Here is a 21126-nt window from a genome sequence, read left to right on the forward strand (position 1 = left end):
ATGTAGTTTTATTGTAGTTGCTTTGGACAGAATATTTTCATAATGGTATGGTTTTTTAATCGTTGCTCTTGCAACATTTTTATATCCTTTCAGAGGGTTTTTTAATTTTGGTCAGACTCTATAAAGTATATGACCAGCATCAAAAACTTGTACCTTTCGCAAACAAACAAATATACAAATATGTGCACACAGATCATATCGAAAAACCTTTTCGATCGGACGTCGTTATCTTGTAGCTGTATCGCGCAAAAATGTGATATATTTGATTGTTTTTGGACAATTATACGTATATCTTGCTGTTTTTTTTTTACCTTTATAGTGTTTTTTTATAATTTGGGATCCATCTTTGGAGTTGACCAATATCCTATATCCAATATATAGCTGTGCAGTGCATGACTGCAAGATATTTAAACTTCGACTTTCCGAAATTGTCTTCCGTTAATGTGTCATTAATGTCAATGTTTGAATAACTTTTGAATATTTATTTGGTTGGTTCCTATCCAGCCTGCTTTTATCGATATAATAAATTTGTATTCAATTCTGAATTACGCCAATGTTACCATTTGCCTTTATTTTTTTGTGTGAAGTTAAAAACATAGAGATAAGGTGGTGCCTTATCCAATTATTTTGATCCAAACTAAATTTTGTCATTTTTGTGAAAAAAAAAGACAAAAATTTAAAATGTTGTTTTGTATACCTTGTTTTACCTAAAAAAAAACAATGCCATACATTTTTAAAATATTACTCTACATTTCAACAAATTAAAAACTAGTGAACAGACGTTTGTTAAACGAAAACTATTTCTAAATTCGCACCATTGATATATTAAAAGTAAAGACCCGGCCCTATCAAGGGTTAAAGCAACTATCGCCTGGCGGTCCATCCCTAAGTGTGCCCAGCCCATCGACCTGACTCCGCACAAGGGGCTAGAGTGACCGTCGGGGAGAAGGCCAAAATTAAACTCAGTTCGACAACGGACGCGAAACCTAAATATTAAAAGTAATTTTGTTGGAGCTCGGTGCGGCGGTGTGCCACATTTGCTGAGTCCAGAGCGTTGCTAGTGATTCACTCGTTTCGATATTTGACTGCAATTGGGCGTTCCAAAATATAAGGTCAATATAGGGCCCGATAACCAATCCTCAAATCGGAACAAAAGAGAAATTTTTTGCGTGGTCACCAGTCGAGGTTTGTTCGGGAATTGCTAAACAGAAATTCTGGGACCAGGCAGTAAAATGCAATAGTTTAGAGCCGGAACATAAACAAATTGTTTTGCAGCAGGTGAAAGTCAGTCCGGAGAGTCAGGTAAGTGCACACATGAACCCCGCGACCCCCGACTCCTCACTCACCCTTATTGCCCGATTATATATCTCGATTCTGTGTCTTTTACTTGCTTCCTCAAATGCGCAGATTACTTTTAGGGGGAGTCTATTTATTGGCCATTCCCTGCCGATCGGCTTCCATTATATAAGGTTTCCCCATCCGATTCGCATATGTTATGATATTGTTTACTGCACCTCTAGGTGCAGTACACCCTGCTCGAAATCCCCTTCTATAAATAGTTGCAGCAGTGCATTTTTTGTCAACCTCGGGCGATCTGCGTCTGATTTTGATTTTGATTTTGCGGCAGGTCAGTTGTCCTGGCCCCCAGATATGCCACATTCCGTCGAATACATCCTCGTAGTGCGTAGTTGCTCACAAAGAGAAAACGGCCATCCATCTGGTGCTGGTTTTGGTGAAGGTGATGGCGGCATTGTCTCGTCTTGAACTTGACGTTGACCGCTGGACTTTGTTTTTTATTTGTCGACTGCGCGTGCTTTTGTTTGGTTCATTAACCCACATCATCGCCTCCCGTCTTGCAGGAGAAGAATCGGCGGAAAAACTACGCCACAAACAAACAAAAACAGAGAGGAAAAACTAAATCGCAGCAACTGCGCATTGTTTCACAACGGATCCGAGAAATGCCGGAAGAAGAGCCGCCACAAAAGCCCATGGAGGAGGAGGAGGATGAGGAGCATGACCAAGATCAGGACCAGGATCAGGAGCAGCTTCAGCAACCCCAGCTTCAGCAGGCCGTTGTGCCATGTCAGCAGCAACAGACGGAGGAGGACAAACCCGAGGAGCAGCCACAACAGCCGGCGGAGACAGTTGTGGTCGCCGAATTAACCGCAGAAGAGGCAAGTACTTCTTAACCCGAAACTTATTTTAAGTTGGTTGTAAACGGTGCAGCGGCATTCATCTACATAAAAAGAACAAAACTGTATGATATATATATATATATAAACTGATTAAGATGGCAATTGAGTCACGATTTTTTTTAAGGAAATGCTATGCGATCTTTCTAATCTTGTATTCCCCTTTACTTATACCATATTAATAATATTAGAGTATATTAAAGTAAACTAACCACTCGAAATCTTACAGATGCGTGCCCGTCGTCTTCGGACTTTGGCCGCCAGAAGTGGCATCCAAGGCGCTTTGACGCCATTGACTCCCAGTCCTGAAAAGGCACCCCGTAAGCAGACCAATGTCTCTGGCGAGTCTCGATTGGTGCGCCAAGCCACGCCCAGCGACAAGGAGGTATCCCTGCCTACTACCACGCCCACACCCGCGCCCGCCTGGTCGGAACTGAGCGGCAAACCGGATATGGATGTGGAGATGAAGTCGGTGGCGTCGACACCAGTGCAAGATGTGGAAATGACGTCAGTGCTAAGCCTGCCAGCCACCGAGGGTATCAAAAGAAGTGTGCTGCAGAGCTGCAAGATCTCCGCTGGAAATCATGAATTGGCCGTTGAGTCTTTGGGCAGCCCCACCAAGAGCGTCGATGAGCAGAACGAGCAGCTGCTCTCCCGGCTGCTGAATGCCACATGGAACGAGTATGGCAGCGGTTCCATCATATGTGCCCAAAGCGCCAGCTTCCTGGAGCAGCAGCCCAGTCGTAGATTCGACTTTGAGTGCATTGTGTCAAATGTGCTGATGGAGGCGGCTTTAAAGATTTACAACGACGAGCTGAGCGAAGGAGAAGCCGGTTCCACTCTGACAGACGATAAGGAGTTCTCGTCCGCCAAGAAAATCAAATCAGATGACACGGAGGTGCAGGAGATCCTGGCCAATGCGGTAGCCACCGGTGGTGCAGCAACCACAGAAGAATCGGCTGCCGGTGGAGCACCTGGCCCAATGGAAACGACGAGTAGCGAGGCTGGAGGTGCCTGCGCGGTACCATCGGTGCTTAGCATCGTGACCACTACCAAGCACCACGTGCTGCTCTATCTAATCCGCTGCTATGAGAACTACCTAATAGAGTGCTCTCGAAAGACGTCCCTCACACAGCCAGCCTTGCAGCTGGCCTTCGAACAGGTGATGCGGATGACCGTCCTGGTGCTCACCGATCGCATCCACCAGAATCTCAACGGCCATATGGATCAGTCGGCTCTGCTTGAACTGATGTACATGGGCAAGGTGAGCGAGTCCTTCCTCATCGACTTGATAGCGCACACGCACCAGGAACGCGATGCATTCGACGCCATTTTCAGCCAGGTGCTTCGGGGCCTCTTTGCCGGAATGCAACGCAACATCTGCACTTCCAAGATCAGTGTGCAGCAGATCGAATGGCTGGCCAAACTAGTGGTCATCAAGGTCGGCAATGTGCGTCCCATTGCCGATCTCGTGTCCAGACAGCCAAACTTCCTGCCGCCCATCTGCACAAAGATATCCGGGCGGGAAATAGTAAAATGCAGCTTCCTGGGACCCTTCCTCTCCGTCTCGCTATTCGCCGAAGAGAATGTCAAGTTTGCAGAATTCAGCACCAAGAATAAACTTGAAGATGCGGCCAGCTCGCGTTTGCGATGGGTGAGTTACTTTTATAATGGTTATCAGATATTCCTATAACCAAGCCTAATTACCCAAATCTTTATCAAATTTTCATAAAAACTACAACCACAATGTTGGTTTTGATAATGAAAACTTTAAATAATATATTTATGTACCGCTTTAGATTAGAACAGTAAAAAAGAGAGCGTAGTAGTTAACCATGAATGACTGTATCTTTCATAAAGTTCACATTGTGGGTCTTTTTCATAAGTAAAGTGTAGACTGTGAGCAGACAGGTAAAATCTAAGGTAAAGACTTTGGACGCCCCACGGGAATTCGCCCATTTTTCCCGCCACATGTCCCAACCTTCAACTTCTTGCCTGCTTAAAGATGGTAATTCCTTAACGTTGAGCCGATATGGTTTTAAAAATTATACTTTTTGGAAATGTTTGGGGGTATTTATTCAATAGTATGCAGCTTTTTAAAATGCCCTTTACTGATTGCCTTTTTTCGAACCTATCCAGGAGCTCCACTCAATGCGGACCCACATGCACGTTGTTTTCCACTCGCTATGTGTAAATGCCAGCAGCCGTCCCAAGACTCTGGAGTACATCTCTAAAATCCTTCGCCACAATGACCGCCGCGTGCAGTTTGCCAGTGACGAAAAGCTGTTGGCCAGGGACGGGTTTGTGATCAACCTGATGAGCGTGCTGCAACAGCTTTCGGTGAAGATCAAGCTGGACCGCATTGAGCCCAACTTTCACTACTACAAGAACTCCCTCGTCAACATCGAACAGGACACGAAGATCCGTTACAGCGAGGAGGAGTACCGCAACTTCCTGGCACGGGACTTTAGCCAGCCCGTGGAGAACCCCAATTTCCAGACGCAGTGCTGGTTCCTCACGCTGCAGGCCCACCACCTGGGCTACTTGCCAGCCATCCAGCGCTACCGCCAGAAGGTGCGCGCCATTAAAGAGCTGCAGAAGCTCATCGACGAGCTGGACCGGACCAAGCCCCATTGGGTCAACTCCCGCTACGCCAACCGTAATAATCAATTCAAGGAGCGCTGGGAAAAGCAGCTACGCAAGCTCAATCGGTGCGTATTTAGTTTTTAATCGTATCTTAGGGTAAAATATTGCAATCAGAAGGTTGACTCGTTTCTTTTGCAAATTCTTATCGGTGACTTATTCAAATTTTGCTAATGAGTCACTGCTATTTTGTATCTTATCACTTAGGTATGGGCAGACAAAGCATTGAATTCAATTGTTTCGAAAAACAGTGTAGTCTAATCGCTGAAATTTGTTCTCAATTCTAGCTCAAAAACCTGCAGCGAGATTACGCTCTTGGATCCCGCCCTGCTTCAGCGCTGCACGGAGTTCTACTCCACTGTCTGCGAATTCATGCTGTACCAGTTCGAGGGACGCCCGATCGAGGGACCCTTCATCTCCAAGCTGCCAGTACAGCAGCTAAAGCCAACGGATGCATTTTCTGCACTGCCCGAGTGGTACATCGACGACATCGCCGAGTTCATCCTGTTCACAATGCAGCACGCCAATGTGGACATACGCCAGGGCATTGACCACTCGATCATCACCTGGCTGCTGACTTGCGTCTGCGCCTCGCACCTCATCAAGAATCCCTATGTGACTGCCAAGCTGGTCGAGGTGATGTTTGTGTTCTCCCTAAAGCCAGCCAACTCGGTCAACACAGCGGTATGTTCCGGTTTCAATAGGTTAATGACTCTAATTAACCTTGCTCCGTCTTCTCCAAACAGATGTGGAACCACGAGCTGGCCCAAAACGCCCTGGTCAGCGCCCTAATGAGATTCTATGTGGACGTGGAGACAACGGGCCAAAGCACTGAGTTTTACGATAAGTTTACCATAAGGTAAGCATGCCAATAAACCCTTACGAACTTCAACCTGCCTGCCTTAGTTTTAAATGAGCCATTAAAACAATAATTTCAGTGACATAATACTGGCAAATTCATCTTAACACAACTTTCATCACTTCCAGCTGTCTTTAAACATTTTATAACCAGCTAAAATGTAATATATTAACAATAATTTCATCGGATTACTTTATAAATTAATAAGTTTACAATGAATTTATAAACATATGCATCTCGTTTTCGATAAACCCGATTGACTAGTTTGATTCAAACAAAAGTAAACTAATTGAAAACAAATAATGAAATAAATATTATCTCGTTGCAGATACCATATTAGCCATCTGTTTAAATCCATGTGGGAGAATCCCATCCACCGGCAGGCCGTCATTTGTGAATCGAGAGTGGGCAATCAGTTTGTGAAGTTTGTCAATATGTTGATGAACGACACCACCTTTTTGTTGGACGAGTGCTTGGAAAACCTAAAGCGCATCCATCAGACCCAGCAGCTGCTTTCGGATAAGGCGAACCTTAGCAAGATGAGTGCGGAGCAGCAGCAGAGCCGACTTACTCAGCTGGCGACGGACGAGCGCCAGTGCCGCTCCTACTTGACACTGGCTCGGGAGACAGTCGATCTGTTTCACTATCTCACGGTGAGTCTAGATTGAGAACGTCATTGAGTCCCAGCAAGGTAATCTCGTAATTCTTTTCAGAGCGACATTAAGGAACCGTTTATGCGCGCCGAGCTGGTTGATCGCCTGAGCTCCATGCTGAACTTCAATCTGAAGCAGCTGGCCGGACCCAAGTGCAACGACCTGAAGGTCAAGAACCCGGCCAAGTACGGCTGGGAGCCACGCAGTCTGCTGGCCCAGATCTTCGATATATATCTCCACCTAGACTGTGATAGATTCGCTGAGGCCTTGGCTGCCGACGAGCGCTCCTTTGACGTGCAAATCTGCAATGAGGCAGCATCGAGGATAAAGCGCCTGGCGCTCCGCTCCGCGGTCGAGGTTGAGCGTTTCAAGGCACTCACACAGCGAGCCCACGAAATCTATGGTACGGGATTAAAATTAAGATGAAAAAACGACATAGAATCAATCTAAGTTGCATTATATCCTCACAAAAAACATGTTTCAATTCGTTGAACACTTCTAAAATGTATACGTTTACTTCGCAGTTACCAACCAACAGACTGAAGATGAATGCGCCGACGCGCCCGATGAGTTCAAGGATCCGCTGATGGACACCCTCATGTCGGACCCAGTGGTGCTTCCCTCCGGGACGGTGATGGACAGGGCGATAATCACCAGGCATCTGCTCAACAGCTGCACCGACCCGTTCAACCGGCAGCATCTCACCGAAGACATGCTGGTGCCCAACATCGAGCTGAAACAGCGCATCGACGCCTGGCGCCGGGAGCAGCGCGGGAAGCGGAACAACAGCTAAGCCCCGTCCCCAACCGGACTCGCCCTAGCCCCCTCCTACCCCTACAGCTACGCCTAGGACTAGTTTAATGTGCAGTTTTAGTGTCTACCTATCTTCTACATATAAATATAAATATTCTTTGTGCAGGATTTAGTTTATTTGTGACGCCCGTATTTTGGGTGGTCTGCAAGTATCAATAATCATTAATCGCCGCTCCCGATAGGAGTCCGGATAATTTAGATGTTTGAAAAATATTGAAAATTTTGCAAATGTTTCCTTTGTTTTACTTTTCGGTCGCGAAAAAACGACAGAATATCGAATTGTTCGTTTACCCTAATCGTTGCGTGGGTCTTTGGTGATTAAAAACAAATTTTGAATTTATTTGCAATTGGATTCAGAAATAAAAATAATGAAAAAAAAGAAAAGTTTATTAGTTATTTCGCGGCCATGATGGATTTATATTTGAAAGGATTTTAAGGCAAATCGATTGAAGCTTTGCACACAAAGATCAGGCATAACAAAACAGACCCTAAAACATCCAAGTTATTGAAAAAACATTTTAAAAGTATTGATTGTTTCATAGGTTTTTATGATTTTTACAAAATTGGAATTGGTTTCCAATCGGATTTACAAATAAAAGATAATAAAGCGTATTTCTAACATAAATTATAAAAATATTATATACTTAGAGCCTAATTTCCATCACCTCCGAATCCTCTTCAGAGATGGTGCATACAATTTGTAGTAGTAGTGTTTGTAATCTCGCTCAGTCAGTTTCCGGTTGTCGGTTGGGATCTCTACCAGATCTCTTCACCTACCAAAACGGACACCAGCCAATGTAGCACTGGCAGAGGTTCTCGTTGTTGGTCGCCTGCTGGATGAGCAGCTCCACCTGCTGCTGCTCGTTGACGCTTTTTTGCGTTTGGAAGTCGGTGCCGGTAAGCTTGCACTTGACCCGTTTGATCACCTGGCTGGCCTTGCTGTTCGTCTCGTCGGCCACGTTGTTGTGCAAGCCGCCTTGCAGTGTAAGATCGTACGGCTTTGACTTGGCCATGGGCAGGGAGTCCTCTACCGAATTGCTAAGGCTGTCCTGCATCCCAGAGCCGCCCCTTCCGCCAGGAGCTCCCGCACCAGCCGCCACGTCGTTACCCTTTTTGTCCACATCCAGCAGTCGCCAGTTGAGCAGGGGATCATAGACGAAGGCCTCTAGTACGGCCATCAGGGAGTCCTTGTTCCGGCGGAGCACCAGCATCACGCTCTCGCAGGTGCGTCTGTAGGTGCCCTCGATGCCAGTGACCTCCATGGCCTTGATCAGCATCCGGGTGAGACGGAAGGGAATCTTTTCGGGAAACTTTTCGCGGGTCATGGCCACCTCGAAGCAGTCGCCAAAGTCGATATGCAGGATCTTGCCACTCATTCGGTCAAGCATGAGGTTTGATGGATGACGATCGCCAAGACCCAGGACGTATCCCACCATTGACATGACAGCCAGGGAGCGGGTGTAGTTGTTTCTCCTCTCAAACCAAAGTTCCGAGGACGGGGACTTAAGCCACAGCAACTTGGCGAGGTCGTCGCCTTGCGTCTGACCCAGCGCATACTCGAACACCTCCACTTTCTGCATCAGCGTGAGGTGATCGTAGTCCGGCGCAAAGTTGAGCATGGTGCGGTGCTCCTGGTTTAAGGGAACCTTTTTCTTGTCCCTGTAGTCGCGGATCAGCGTGTGTAGGGTGTCGCAGTGAGGCACCCATCCAATCAGGCCCGAGTTGGTGCTGAGCGGGATCACCGCGTACCGCTGGATAGCCAGATTGCGTCGGAACGTATCCGGGTCGTCCAGTAGCAGTGTGTTCACCAGCGAGAATAGCTGCATTACGCGTTCGTCCTGACGGAGATCCTCGTGGCCTTTGAGCAGGTACATGTAGTCCTTTCCGTTTGAGCCACGAATGCACAGCTTTCGTGGTCGCTGCTTGGATGTAATCACCTGATATGAAAATGGAAAATTCGTATTAATATCCCCGCACATATTTAGTTAGCCAAGAATGATAAAATCCCTACCTGCAGGTTGGTTTTGATGTGACTAATCCGAATCAGCTCCTGCCCCGGATTGTAGGACCCGGGGACGGCCAACTCGAGGTCTTTGCAGGTCATCAATTTGGGCGAGACGTAGGGTAGCTCCAGCGAGGTGAGTTGGGGCAGCTGGCGCGAGATCTTCTGGAAGACATGATAGTAGATATCCCAGGCACGGTCCAAGTCCATCACCACCGCCGAGGTCTTGTACCGCTGCGACCATTCGTAGGCCTCCGTCAGTTCGCGTCCATAGGCCTGCGAGAAGGATGTCTCCTTGAGCGTTTGCGGTCCCCTATCAAGCATGGCATGCAGTGGCTCCAGGATCTCAAACATGCCCTTTACATTGCGGTCACCGAAGTACAGACGAGAGGCTTCCTCCAAGCCTTCGTGCCATTGCTCGTGCCAGAGAATCGCCACTCGGATGAGCTCCTCACTGCACATGACCGCCTGCTCCACTAAAGTGGGCGAATGTTTTCTCATCGAGTCCAGGATCTTGAAGGCCGCATTCCTGCGCGCCAACGATGCCGACTTTGAAGCCACCGTTAGAGGATAGACCAATGCCTGCGGGTGATTCTTACCGATGTCCATGAGCAGCTGGTGGATCAGCTGCCCCACCAACTGACGATGGGTGTCGATGCGGGCAATAAGCTGCGGGATCACCTGCAACCAGGTGTTGATCTCGATCAGCTTCATTCCAGAAAGCAGCGCCTCGTACACCTCGGCATGGTTGCCATAGTCAAACCAAAGGGTCAAGAGTCGGAGCGTATCCTGCAGCGAATTGCCCTTGATGAGGCTGATTGAACGGAAGAAGCCCTGCACCGCAGGAACTGCATATTGCTGGATGATCAGCAGATCACTGTCGAGGCCCAGGCCCATTGCCATTCCCATGCTGACGCCCGGGGGCTGTTGTTTGTCCAGCGCCGATTTCTGCGCCTGCACCACCTTGAAGTTCATGTAGGCCCACAGGTGCCAGGCCTTGTACCAGTTCGGATCGTAGCTGGTGGCCTTCTCGAAGCACTCGAGAGCGCCTGGAATCGCCTCCGGTCCGAGGCTGTCCTGCAGCTTATTCTGCCAGGTAGCCAGGCGCAGGTAGCAGCGTGCCATAAGGCGCTGATCCTGCTGCTTCAGAGCCTCTGGCGGCAGGCAACTCAGCTCCTGGCTGTATGTGTTCACGAAGATCCTCAACTGGTCGTAGGCTTCCTGCAACGTGTTGTTGGCAGCCATGTACTTGGTGTAGGCGTAGGTCACTTGGGGTTGATTGCACGGGAGCGGCTGGTCAGGATGCAGCTTGGGATCGGTGCCCAGTAACATCACAAGAGTTTTGTGGGACAATTGCAAGGAGCCGCTCTTCCTGCACAAACTTGCGTATTTCAACCAGGTGTGTATGTCGTCGTGCGGCTTTACCACCAGCGAGTGCACCTGGATGATCCTTCTCCAATCCTCCACAAGTCGTTGTCCTCCTTGAAGGCGCTTCCACCACATGGTCTTCAAAGGCTCTCTTCTCTCTGGAATCAGCTTGTATTGAATGACCTCCTCCAGCTCTGCCAGCATTTGAACGCAAACCATGGCTCCATAGGCTCTTTCGTAGGATTCGCCCGCCATGGATGTGAGTTCCGTGTCTAGCAGATCCCGGGTCTCATCTATCAGACGCTGGGCGGTCTCGAAGTCGTCATGATGCACCGCCAAAACTGCTCGATAGTAGCTTCCATCCTGCGTGTCCTCCGGTATGCACCTCACATACTCCCGCATCGCCTCCCAATCCTGGAGTCCCCAGGCAGCCACTGCTGCCAAGGGGCTCGCCCTCGCCTTGGCCTCTGTACCGAACGTTTCCCACTCGTCTTTGGTCACATTGCTTAGCTCTGACCAATCTCCGAGTGCCTCCAGGCATCGCATGTGACCAAGGCGGGCTTCCAAGTCCGAGGAATCAGTCAGTAGATTCCGTTCGTAGTGCTTCAGCGCCTGATCCCAGTTGTGAAGCTTTTCGTACCATCTTCCTTGAACGTTTAGCTCATTGGCTGCATTGCGATAGGTAGTGAGTAGACCTTCAGCCGCTTCCCGCTGCTGCAGCTTGTTGTTAATCAGAATCAATGACTCAAACACCTGCGGATCCTCCCGCAGAAGAAACTCCTCCTCCTTGTAGCGCAGAGCTTTGGCGTAAGCCCTGCAAGCCATCGCTCGAGTGCCCAGCAGCTTAGTCTCAATTGGTATTGGGTCGCGATCGCAATGCTCCATGAACTCGGCCAGGTTGAGGATAGTCTGCGTGATCTCCGGCATGTCTGTCACTTGCAGGGCTTGGATCAACGACTGTGTTAGCTCGGACTTCAGGTCCGGCGAAAGCTCCGTCCAACAGGAAATGAATGCGGCGTTGAAGAGGTCTCGCAGCAGCGTATCATACTCCTGGGCCAGCGAACGACAGGCTCTTAATGCGTGCGAGGGCGATTCCTTCAGGAGGCCAATCGACAGCCGCTTTAGCCACTCCACCCAATCGTCTTTGGAGACGCGACGAGTCACCTGCCACGCTGTTCGCAGTTCGTTTGTGGTAACCTACAAGAAGACGGCGATGGTACATAAGAGTTTGAAACGAATCGAAACCTGTAGTTAACAAACCTGCAAATTTTTGTTATTGCTATTCCTGTCCGTCACGAAGGGCTCGTTGTTCTTGATCTTAGCCGGGCGCAATCCCGACTCTCCCGCCCCAGAAGAATCCGCCAGCGTGCTGTTTGACTGGATGCGACTCAGAAGCTTCTCGTATTCGGGATCCGCAATGCGATGTTTGTTGAGAGTGCGCTGCACCATGGGCACGAACACGAGATACTTCTTCCCGAGCTGCTTGACCAGCGAACGGAGCGTGATCATCGCTTGGTCGCGCAGTTCCGGTTCAGCGTCCAGCACTCGAACCAGCGGATGGATTATGCGCGAGGAGAAGTCGGTAAAGTCCAGCTGACAGGCCAGGTTGTTGATAGTTTCCAGGGCCACCATGGATACCTGCTGCGGCACATAGGGCGAGTCGAAGAGCTTCACGATGGGGGGCACAATTAGCGGCAGATAGTAGCCCAAAGTGCTGCCAAACTTCTGGAGTGCTTGGAGCAGTCTTCTGGTGACCATCCTATCCTTGGAGTTATCGTGCTGCAGGACCCGCAGGATCTGTGGGATCAGCTCTGCCAGATAGTCCCTGAACTCGCAACCCAATGCCACGGCAATTTGCTCTATCAGATTGATTAAGGTGTTTTGCAGGGGTGTGTTAATTGTCCAAAACTCCTTGATCAGCTTAAAAATATCGCCCATGTAGCTGATAATGTGCAGCTTCACAAAGGCCACTAGAATGGCGAGTTGTTGGAACAGGAACTCCCGTAGATTGTTATCCGCAGTGCGTACGTTGTCCAGCAAATTCGGAAGCACTTGGGCTAAGTACGGCACACATTTGATGCCCAGACTCTGGAAGATGAAGGTTACCGCCTGCACCACACTGGTGTGTCGTGTGCTCAACGTGGGATCGCGCAAGATCCGCATCAGGGCAGCTATGGCCACCGCCGGGTAATACTCATCCAACGCGTTACCCATATTTACCAGCAGTTCTGCTGTGGAAATGTCCTGGCTTTCATCCACTTTTCCATCGGAGTAAGCTATCAGAACATTATCCTTTTGGCTATCAATTAAGCCCTTGTTCATCTTGTGCTTGTAGGGATCCATGGCCCCCAACAAGCCCAGCACACGGATCGTTTCCCTTCGAATGGAGCGACGCTGTTCCGTTTTGAGGAAGTTAATCAGGATATCGATGAGCACTGGGTACGTGTGATATGGGCTTACAACTCTGCCTGTTGCACTGATTAGCTGGCCCAGAGTCCACAGAGCCACTCCTCGCTTATCAGGACTGCCAGCATCCCCGAGCATTTCTAGTAAAATGGAGAGCAGGTCATCTGCCCACAGTTCCATTTCATCGGATCCTCCATTCACCTCTGCCAAGTCACCAATGGTGCGAAGCACATTCAGGATAACCCCCGGATTCGATTCTGGCTCATGCAATTTGGGCACTAAAGCCTTCAGGATCGGATTCATGTACGAGGATATCAGCCTGGGCGTGCTTATCACCAGATGGTCTAGCATCTTGGCACTCTGCTCTTTGTTCCTGCTCATCCCCGAGTACTTCAGGTCCGTGATCAACTCAATCATGGTGGTTCTCAACTTGGGCATCACGTAGGCTGGGTTCATGGAGGACAGTCTTCCAATGGTGACCATTGCCAGCTCGCGGATCTCAAAAATCTCGTCGTGCAGGGTAATGAACAACGAGTTCAAAGACTCTGGCTGAGCCAGCTTCGCATCAAAGGTCTCGTCCAGCGAGCGGAGGATACGTATCCGCACATTGCAGTCCATATCCGTGATGGCCACCATCAGAAGGCGCTCGATCACGTGGGAGACGGTGTCGCTGAGGGTTTTTGAGTTTTCCATGCTCTCCGACGATTGCACTGCCAGTTTGAGGAGTCGTGTGCAGGTCTGCACCGCCTCCAGACGAATCTCCTGCTGTTCGTGTATGATGAAGTAGTCGGCGCAACTAAAAACAGACGAAAATTTGTTAAAAAAAACATTTAATGAATCACATAGTCGAGGAAAGCTAAGCTTTCTGATTTGGTTTAGTTTATATGTTTCATTTTCACGAAATATATATACACGATCAAGGATCACTGTTTTTTTAATGATAAAACTATAATTGCTTACCGCTGCACAAAGTCTAACATGTTCTGTTCCTCAAAATTGAAGGTTCCCAATGTTTTAAGGGCCAACACTGTGGTGGCTCCGTCGGCATTCTGCATCATCAGCGATGCATCGATGGCGATCGGGGGCAGGACAGTATATGGAACGACGGCTGCCTTGTTCATCAGCACCTGCGAAAGGATTCCGATCAAGCCATCCGTAATTGCGGACTTTAGCTGGGGCACGTTCTCGGAAAGTTCTCTCAGGCAAACGGTCAGGGCAGGCGAGAGACCCGTGTAGAACATCTGCTCGAGGATATCCTTAACATCTTCGGCTATTTCCGACTTCACGGCATGCGCAAGGAGGGTAATGCAGGCAAAGACTGCCGGGTCCACTGGTACCTTCCGTTTGCTGGTTAAATCCTTGGCTGGCAGAGCTAGCTTCACGCTGCTCATAATCCCGGATAGATGAACCTCGATCGCACTTTGAACGGCCACAGCCATGTAACCGATAGTGATGTAGGCCACAGTACGATCCTTCTCCTTGCCACGCAGGATCTGCATTAAATGCGACACGCAGGTCTGCAGGTACTTTTCCACGAACACCTCGCGGTTGAAAGCGGCCAGTCGCGGCAGGATTTGCAGCAGAGCTTGCTGCACATAAGGTGACTTGGAGGATCGCTGCTCCAACACATTGTCGCAAATGGTGGTGTAGTGCTCCTGGAGAATCTCATGGGCGTAGGCGGACTCCAATACGTTGTTCTGCGGGAGGACGGGCATGTTAGTTAATGGTTAATTAAAGCGGACTAAAGTGTGTTTTAATTGTTAAACAATAAAAGTTGTTTACTAAATTATTTTAATAAATATAAAATGAATAGGTGTTACGTTTGGCAAACAAAAAGTCAAAATTAATGTATTTAATCTTCCAAAGAAATGAAAAAATTATTATAAATTTTATAAGCACCCTTTAAACAAAAACATAACGTGTTCCTTACTTGGGTAACACACTCTACAGCAACGACCCCCTTTCTTTTAACACACAAATATTAACTACAATTGGGTCAGATGATATTATTCCGTAAATCCACTATTGTTTTGTTACTACATGAAGGTTACTGAGTAAGCAAATAAATAAATTGAAATAACAAATACATTTGTGTGTGGGGATATTTGATCGTTAGACTCACGCTCGCGAACTTGGCCACACCGTTGTGTTGCTCGCCCTCGCCCAAGTGCGTCTGGGTGCTGCCGAGCTTGTCAATGAAGGGCACCTTAAGGCGCGGCACCAGGGTGTTCAGCTGGGAGCCCACTCCCGATGAGCTACTGGCCTCCAGGAATTTGTTGTGATGTGCCTTGGGGAAGAGCGTCTTTAGCGACGTGTACCGGCGCTCCCAGGTGGCATTTGCACAGCGGAAGAGCTCATTGAAGACGATTAGGCCGCCGTGAATGCGATCGTCTCGGGTCACGCCCTTCTGCTCCTTGCTAGCTGCGATATCGGCGTTAAAGCTGCTATTGGCCTCGTCATAGCAGATCCTGTACCACTGTGGTTCACTGGACTGTTTTGTGCTCTCTCGCTGGGCGGTGACTATTAAAGCAGCCCTCAAGGCCTCTCCTGCAGACTCCCGAATGGCAGGTTTGGGATCAAAGATGGCGTTAAAAATGACCTCAAAAAAGGTGAGGATGTGCTGATAAAAGTAAGTCGGCAAGGCTATTGCCAGCTCACGGAGAATAAATACGGCAGCGTGACGGCGGTACTGGAATAAAAAACAATAATTTTTTTTACAAGCTTTTCAACACTTGAATCATGTTTAATCTAGTTTTAAGGGATATCATCCCATTTAAATGTTAGTTGCATAAAAACTCAGTATTTAATAAACTCTTATATTAACCTTTTTAAAATTTTCTTTAAAGAAGGACTCCTGCCTTAGAACGGTTCAATTGGAAAAAAACATTGCTTTTTAATTATTATAGAATAGATATAGTCAGAAATCGAACTATGGTAAAAAGTGATCAAGATTATTTAACATTGCAAAGAAACAAAATTGGTAAGTTTTATAAATAGCTTACTGTACTGGCTTATTTGCTTCCTAAAGTCGCGGTGATAGATGGTTATAGTAATAATAATAGTGAAGTCTAATAACAATAAAGTTATGTTAATGTCTTGACTTGAAATTATCAGAATCGTCCGATTATACTAACATTATATAAATTGTTAAATTGTAAAAAAGGACTTTATGTCGGAGTATGTTTAGAAGCAACAAAGTTTTTTTTTAAATTCTTTCCCTATTCCTCCTATGGCAGCTAAGTAAGAATAGATATGTTTGACCGATCCGGCTTGTTCCGAAATATATATGTACTAGATGCCAAGAGGCTAGATTGCGTAGAAACAGACGGACATAGATATTCATTCGCCTGGTGATGCTCATCAAGAGTATATACTTTATAGGACTGCAAATGTCTCCTTATAATAAAAAAAAAAACAATTTGTTTAACCAATCATGTGGTTTTACCTCTTGTCTCTCGCCTCTCAGCACCTCGAAGGCCTTCTTGATGTCAAAGTCGAAGGAATCGGCTCCCTTGGAGGTCGGCATGTTGGCCAGCTTGACCAGGGAGCGGGCGGCAATCTCCATGACGGACACATCGTTGATCAGCAGCAGATCCCGCAGACGGTTCAGATAGGGCGAGATGCCCTTCCTGGCTGTCAGGCTGCCCTCGCAGTTGATCAGGCATTCTGAAAGTGGAAACATTAAATCCTCAAGTGAATCGCCGGTGTCCTGGAGACTCACTCATGGCCAGGGCACCACCCTTCTTCTCGTGGATGTCCGACGCATTCACCATGGTGAAGATGTGGTGGTCGAACACGTCAAAGAACTGTGCCAGCTCCTCCTGGGACATCTCGCGCAGCTCGGTCTTCACGTAGAAGAGCAGGTCCTGGGTGGCCTTGTTCTGCACATTCCGGTTGCGGGATTTGAGCCCGTTCACGAATTGCTGCACCACCGATGTCGTCGACATGGTTGGGCAGTTTTAATCGGTTAGTTAGAGGCTCTTTTCACTTGCATTTGGGAGGGGGAAAAGGTGGAGCAGGTGCATCTGCCTGCTGGGTTCGGACTTTAGAGGTTATCTTTTCGGTTGCCCTGGGGCGATACGCGCACTGTCTCACTGGCCAACCGAAAGGATCTTATGTGGTGGCACCGGTGCCAAAGGATCACACGCGAATGCAAGCCGTTTGCTTGGTTAAATTCCGGATAAATAGACTTTTTCTGGAAATAAAATTGCAGCCGCAGCCGATAAATGAGCGCACAGTGTGGTGTGACCGTTGGCGACAAACGCTATATTACCAGAACGAACTGCGTTCTTTTGCATATCGAATATAGACTAAAAATTAATTATGGTATTCCCCTTGCCCGTTATGTTGATGACTTTTTTAATGTTGATAGACCGTTTTTTCTGTCGTTCCAAGTTTAAAAAAATTGCAGATTATCAATTTATAAAGCCGACAACCTTGAACAATTGAGTATTCCATGAAAACGTTCAACAGGCCAAGAACCTTGAATTAATTATCCGTAATCAAAAACTGACAAAATATCGATCATAATTGGTGTTTTGCGGTATTTTTTAAGGGCTTGGACCTTATGGCATTGTTATAATACTGTATCGAACGGTAAAATATCTTGTCATGCGTGCTCAGAAATGAGCTTTGAAGAGTCCATCTCTAAGTACAATAAGGAGCCCTCGGCGATAACCGATAGATCAATACTAGAGTAAAATCAAAAAAAGCAAGAGAATTTTCGTAAGAGCTGGTGAAACAAATGTGAGCATATTTAATTTTAGGACATCCAAAAAAACAGTAATTACCGAACAAAACCAGCAGTAAGCAGAACTTAAAAAGCCCAAATAAAAAGAAAATGTGTAAAAAGCGAATGTGCTGGGGAAAATGTAAAGATTTCAGCTGGCCGTCCGTGGCATGCGTGAAAATTGTATTGGAAAATCGATGCTGGGCTGCGGGGGTGTGAAGTTTTTCACTGGGGGCTGCTGCTGCACAACAGCGCCACCTACGAATTTTCCTTCTCAGCGCACACGGAAAACCCGCTCGTGGGCATGAAAAATGTGTTTTTGTTTATAAAAAAAACGGTTACTTTTTCCATAGCCAACGAGCGTTTTGACCGTTACCGAAGCAGAAGAAGAAGAGAAGCAACCGCGACCATGTCCAACTTGAGGAAATTCAAAGACGAGGAGCGCGAGTCGGAGTACGGCCGTGTCTACGCGGTTTCGGGACCAGGTAAGCTACGTCCCCAGCGTCCTTCAATCGCTGACCCTCAAGATCTGGCTAATCTCTGTGCGTTCTGTTTCTAATGCGACTCTGCTGGTCCCCCGCCTCTCCCCTTGCTCTTTCTCCTGCTCCTCCACTTCTCGTTTCCCTTTCAGTGGTCACCGCGGAGGCCATGTCGGGATCAGCTATGTACGAGTTGGTCCGCGTGGGCTATTACGAGCTGGTGGGCGAGATCATCCGTCTGGAGGGTGATATGGCCACCATCCAGGTGTACGAGGAGACCTCCGGCGTCACCGTTGGCGATCCCGTCCTGCGCACAGGAAAGCCCTTATCCGTGGAGCTGGGACCCGGCATCATGGGCAGCATTTTCGACGGCATCCAACGTCCTTTGCGGGATATTGGTGTGATGACCAACTCCATCTACATACCCAAGGGTGTCAACACAACCGCTTTGTCCCGCTCCGAAATGTGGGAGTTCAATCCGCTGAACGTGCGAGTGGGCTCGCACATCACCGGAGGAGATCTGTACGGAGTGGTCCACGAGAACACCCTGGTAAAACAGCGCATGATTGTGGCGCCCAGGGCCAAGGGCACCGTGCGATACATTGCCCCTGCGGGTAACTACAACCTAGAGGACATTGTTCTGGAGACTGAGTTCGACGGCGAGATCACCAAGCACACCATGTTGCAGGTGTGGCCAGTGCGTCAGCCACGTCCCGTGACCGAGAAGCTGCCCGCCAACCATCCACTCTTCACCGGACAACGAGTTCTCGACTCGCTCTTCCCTTGCGTCCAGGGCGGCACCACTGCCATTCCCGGAGCCTTCGGTTGCGGCAAAACCGTCATCTCACAGGTGAGATACTAAATACCATAATAAGTAGATATTTAGCTAGTTAGGCACAGTTGACCTGAATAATAACATAAATAGTTTTTAAACCATTAAAAGGTAGTTTCATCAAATCTAAAACTTCAATCCTCTCCGAATCTTCCCCAGGCCCTCTCCAAGTACTCCAACTCCGATGTGATCATCTACGTGGGTTGCGGCGAGCGTGGAAATGAGATGTCTGAGGTACTGCGTGACTTCCCCGAACTGACCTGCGAAATCGACGGTGTGACCGAGTCCATTATGAAGCGTACTGCCCTGGTGGCCAACACCTCAAACATGCCAGTGGCTGCCCGTGAGGCCTCCATCTACACCGGTATCACTTTGTCCGAATACTTCCGCGACATGGGCTACAACGTGGCCATGATGGCCGACTCCACCTCCCGTTGGGCCGAGGCTCTGCGTGAAATTTCGGGTCGCCTGGCTGAGATGCCTGCCGATTCCGGCTACCCGGCTTATCTGGGCGCCCGTTTGGCCACCTTTTATGAGCGTGCCGGTCGCGTCAAGTGCCTGGGTAACCCCGAGCGCGAGGGCTCCGTGTCGATTGTGGGAGCTGTGTCGCCTCCTGGTGGTGACTTCTCCGATCCCGTGACCTCCGCCACTCTGGGAATCGTGCAGGTGTTCTGGGGTCTCGACAAGAAGCTGGCCCAGCGCAAGCACTTCCCCTCGATCAACTGGCTCATCTCCTACTCGAAGTACATGCGTGCCCTGGATGAATACTATGACAAGAACTTCCCCGAGTTCGTGCCGCTGCGTACCAAGGTCAAGGAGATCCTGCAGGAGGAGGAGGACCTCTCTGAGATCGTGCAGCTGGTGGGCAAGGCCTCACTGGCCGAGACCGACAAGGTGACCCTGGAGGTGGCCAAGCTGCTGAAGGACGACTTCCTACAGCAGAACTCCTACTCGCCGTACGATCGCGTGTGTCCCTTCTACAAGACGGTGGGCATGCTGAGGAACATCATGTCCTTCTATGAGACAGCCCGGCACGCCGTGGAGTCCACAGCCCAGTCGGACAACAAAATCACATGGAACACCATCAGGGAGTCGATGGGCGGAATTATGTATCAGCTATCTTCGATGAAGTTTAAGGTGAATATTACACATTTAGCTTCGTATGTGTTAATATTACTTCTTCTTTTTTAGGACCCCGTGAAAGACGGTGAGCAAAAGATTAAGGCGGACTACGACCAGCTGTACGAGGACTTGCAGCAGGCCTTCCGAAATCTGGAGGATTAAGCGGTGCCAGCCAAGAACAACATCGGGATTCCCTAGCAAGAGGAATGGAAAAGAAGCAAACCAAACGAAATAAGAAACCAAAGCTAGGTTATTATTCGAATTCCCCATTCAATCTAGTCATATTTACATAATGCATAATAAGATATTTGAATCCAAGTTTATTTATAAGTTAAACAAACAGTTTGGCCCGCTTCAGGTCTAGTCAGGTCAGAATCGAATCAACAGAAAATACACTGAACAAAAACACACGACGACGGCGAGTTAGGAAAGACGAACAATAATTAGTCGGTAGCGCAAATGAAACGCAGTTAAACCAGCCATATACATAAATACCATACATATACGACACATATGTATAACTATCTATGTTGATATATAATTATAATTCACAGCTATGTATTGTTAGTAAATTTTCATATAGTTATCGATTGTGTTCGTTCCCCTATTGTGTGAAACTAAACCAACTAAACGAATCTAAAGAGAGTTTGAAACTTTACGAAATTACAATATTATATATTCCTACATATTATAGACCTTTAAAGAATGCAATAACAACGTAGCCCCAAAAGCATGTAGCTCCACTACCAAAGAAGTATAGATATTTCAGTAACTTGTGTGTGTTGCAAATGGAGCTATGGAAATAAAATGTATTATGAATGTTACAAAAAGTGAGGGTGCTTTTTATTTTGCCTCATCTTGCCTTGTTTGTTTATGGAATTGAAAACACTTTTTTCAGATATGTCAAAATGTTTGGCTAAAACACAATTTTACTTTGAATTTGGAAGGGTTAGTTTTGGGGATTAAAAAACAAAAACGTAGATGCAATTTAAAGTTTTTCGAGTTCCTGACAGTTACATGCGTTACCC

General features: G+C 47.9%; 3 protein-coding genes across 3 annotated transcripts; 2 read left to right on the forward strand and 1 right to left on the reverse strand.

Moving 5' to 3' along the window:
- The first annotated feature begins 928 nt into the window (after window positions 1–928).
- Window positions 929–7268, forward strand: LOC108042815 (ubiquitin conjugation factor E4 B). The gene is made up of 9 exons (XM_017121275.2): window positions 929–1302; window positions 1860–2174; window positions 2422–3846; window positions 4332–4903; window positions 5123–5519; window positions 5582–5694; window positions 6023–6347; window positions 6408–6750; window positions 6872–7268. The coding sequence occupies exons 2-9, from the start codon at window positions 1959–1961 to the stop codon at window positions 7138–7140; spliced, it is 3660 nt and encodes a 1219-aa protein (XP_016976764.1). The 5' UTR covers window positions 929–1302; window positions 1860–1958; the 3' UTR covers window positions 7141–7268.
- Window positions 7269–7688: 420 nt separating this feature from the next.
- LOC108042814 (serine/threonine-protein kinase Tor) lies at window positions 7689–17179 on the reverse strand. The gene is made up of 7 exons (XM_017121274.2): window positions 16658–17179; window positions 16382–16602; window positions 15059–15625; window positions 13897–14633; window positions 11791–13732; window positions 9172–11727; window positions 7689–9097 (listed from the first exon to the last, which is right to left on the reverse strand). The coding sequence occupies exons 1-7, from the start codon at window positions 16881–16883 to the stop codon at window positions 7934–7936; spliced, it is 7413 nt and encodes a 2470-aa protein (XP_016976763.1). The 5' UTR covers window positions 16884–17179; the 3' UTR covers window positions 7689–7933.
- A 407-nt stretch (window positions 17180–17586) lies between these two features.
- On the forward strand, window positions 17587–20928 carry LOC108042818 (V-type proton ATPase catalytic subunit A). Its single transcript, XM_017121278.1, has 5 exons — window positions 17587–17682; window positions 18019–18150; window positions 18297–18994; window positions 19136–20113; window positions 20168–20928. Exons 2-5 carry the CDS (start codon window positions 18075–18077, stop codon window positions 20258–20260), a joined length of 1845 nt encoding a protein of 614 aa, XP_016976767.1. The 5' UTR covers window positions 17587–17682; window positions 18019–18074; the 3' UTR covers window positions 20261–20928.
- The last annotated feature ends 198 nt before the right edge of the window (window positions 20929–21126 follow it).

This window comes from Drosophila rhopaloa, unplaced genomic scaffold (genome assembly GCF_018152115.1).
Source record: "Drosophila rhopaloa isolate 14029-0021.01 unplaced genomic scaffold, ASM1815211v1 contig_2, whole genome shotgun sequence".
NCBI classification, from domain to species: domain Eukaryota; kingdom Metazoa; phylum Arthropoda; class Insecta; order Diptera; family Drosophilidae; genus Drosophila; species Drosophila rhopaloa.

Excerpts from the sequence above, each read along its gene's own strand:
- LOC108042815 (XM_017121275.2), top strand. The coding sequence starts at position 1,959 with ATGCCGGAAGAAGAGCCGCCACAAAAGCCCATGGAGGAGGAGGAGGAT. Across the intron at positions 2,175-2,421 it reads CCGAATTAACCGCAGAAGAG|ATGCGTGCCCGTCGTCTTCG; the intron begins GCAAGTACTTCT and ends GAAATCTTACAG. Across the intron at positions 3,847-4,331 it reads CCAGCTCGCGTTTGCGATGG|GAGCTCCACTCAATGCGGAC; the intron begins GTGAGTTACTTT and ends GAACCTATCCAG.
- LOC108042814 (XM_017121274.2), bottom strand. The coding sequence starts at position 16,883 with ATGTCGACGACATCGGTGGTGCAGCAATTCGTGAACGGGCTCAAATCC. Across the intron at positions 14,634-15,058 it reads GTGTGGCCAAGTTCGCGAGC|AACAACGTATTGGAGTCCGC; the intron begins GTGAGTCTAACG and ends GTCCTCCCGCAG. Across the intron at positions 11,728-11,790 it reads GCAATAACAAAAATTTGCAG|GTTACCACAAACGAACTGCG; the intron begins GTTTGTTAACTA and ends GTCTTCTTGTAG.
- LOC108042818 (XM_017121278.1), top strand. The coding sequence starts at position 18,075 with ATGTCCAACTTGAGGAAATTCAAAGACGAGGAGCGCGAGTCGGAGTAC. Across the intron at positions 18,151-18,296 it reads CTACGCGGTTTCGGGACCAG|TGGTCACCGCGGAGGCCATG; the intron begins GTAAGCTACGTC and ends TTTCCCTTTCAG. Across the intron at positions 18,995-19,135 it reads GCAAAACCGTCATCTCACAG|GCCCTCTCCAAGTACTCCAA; the intron begins GTGAGATACTAA and ends AATCTTCCCCAG.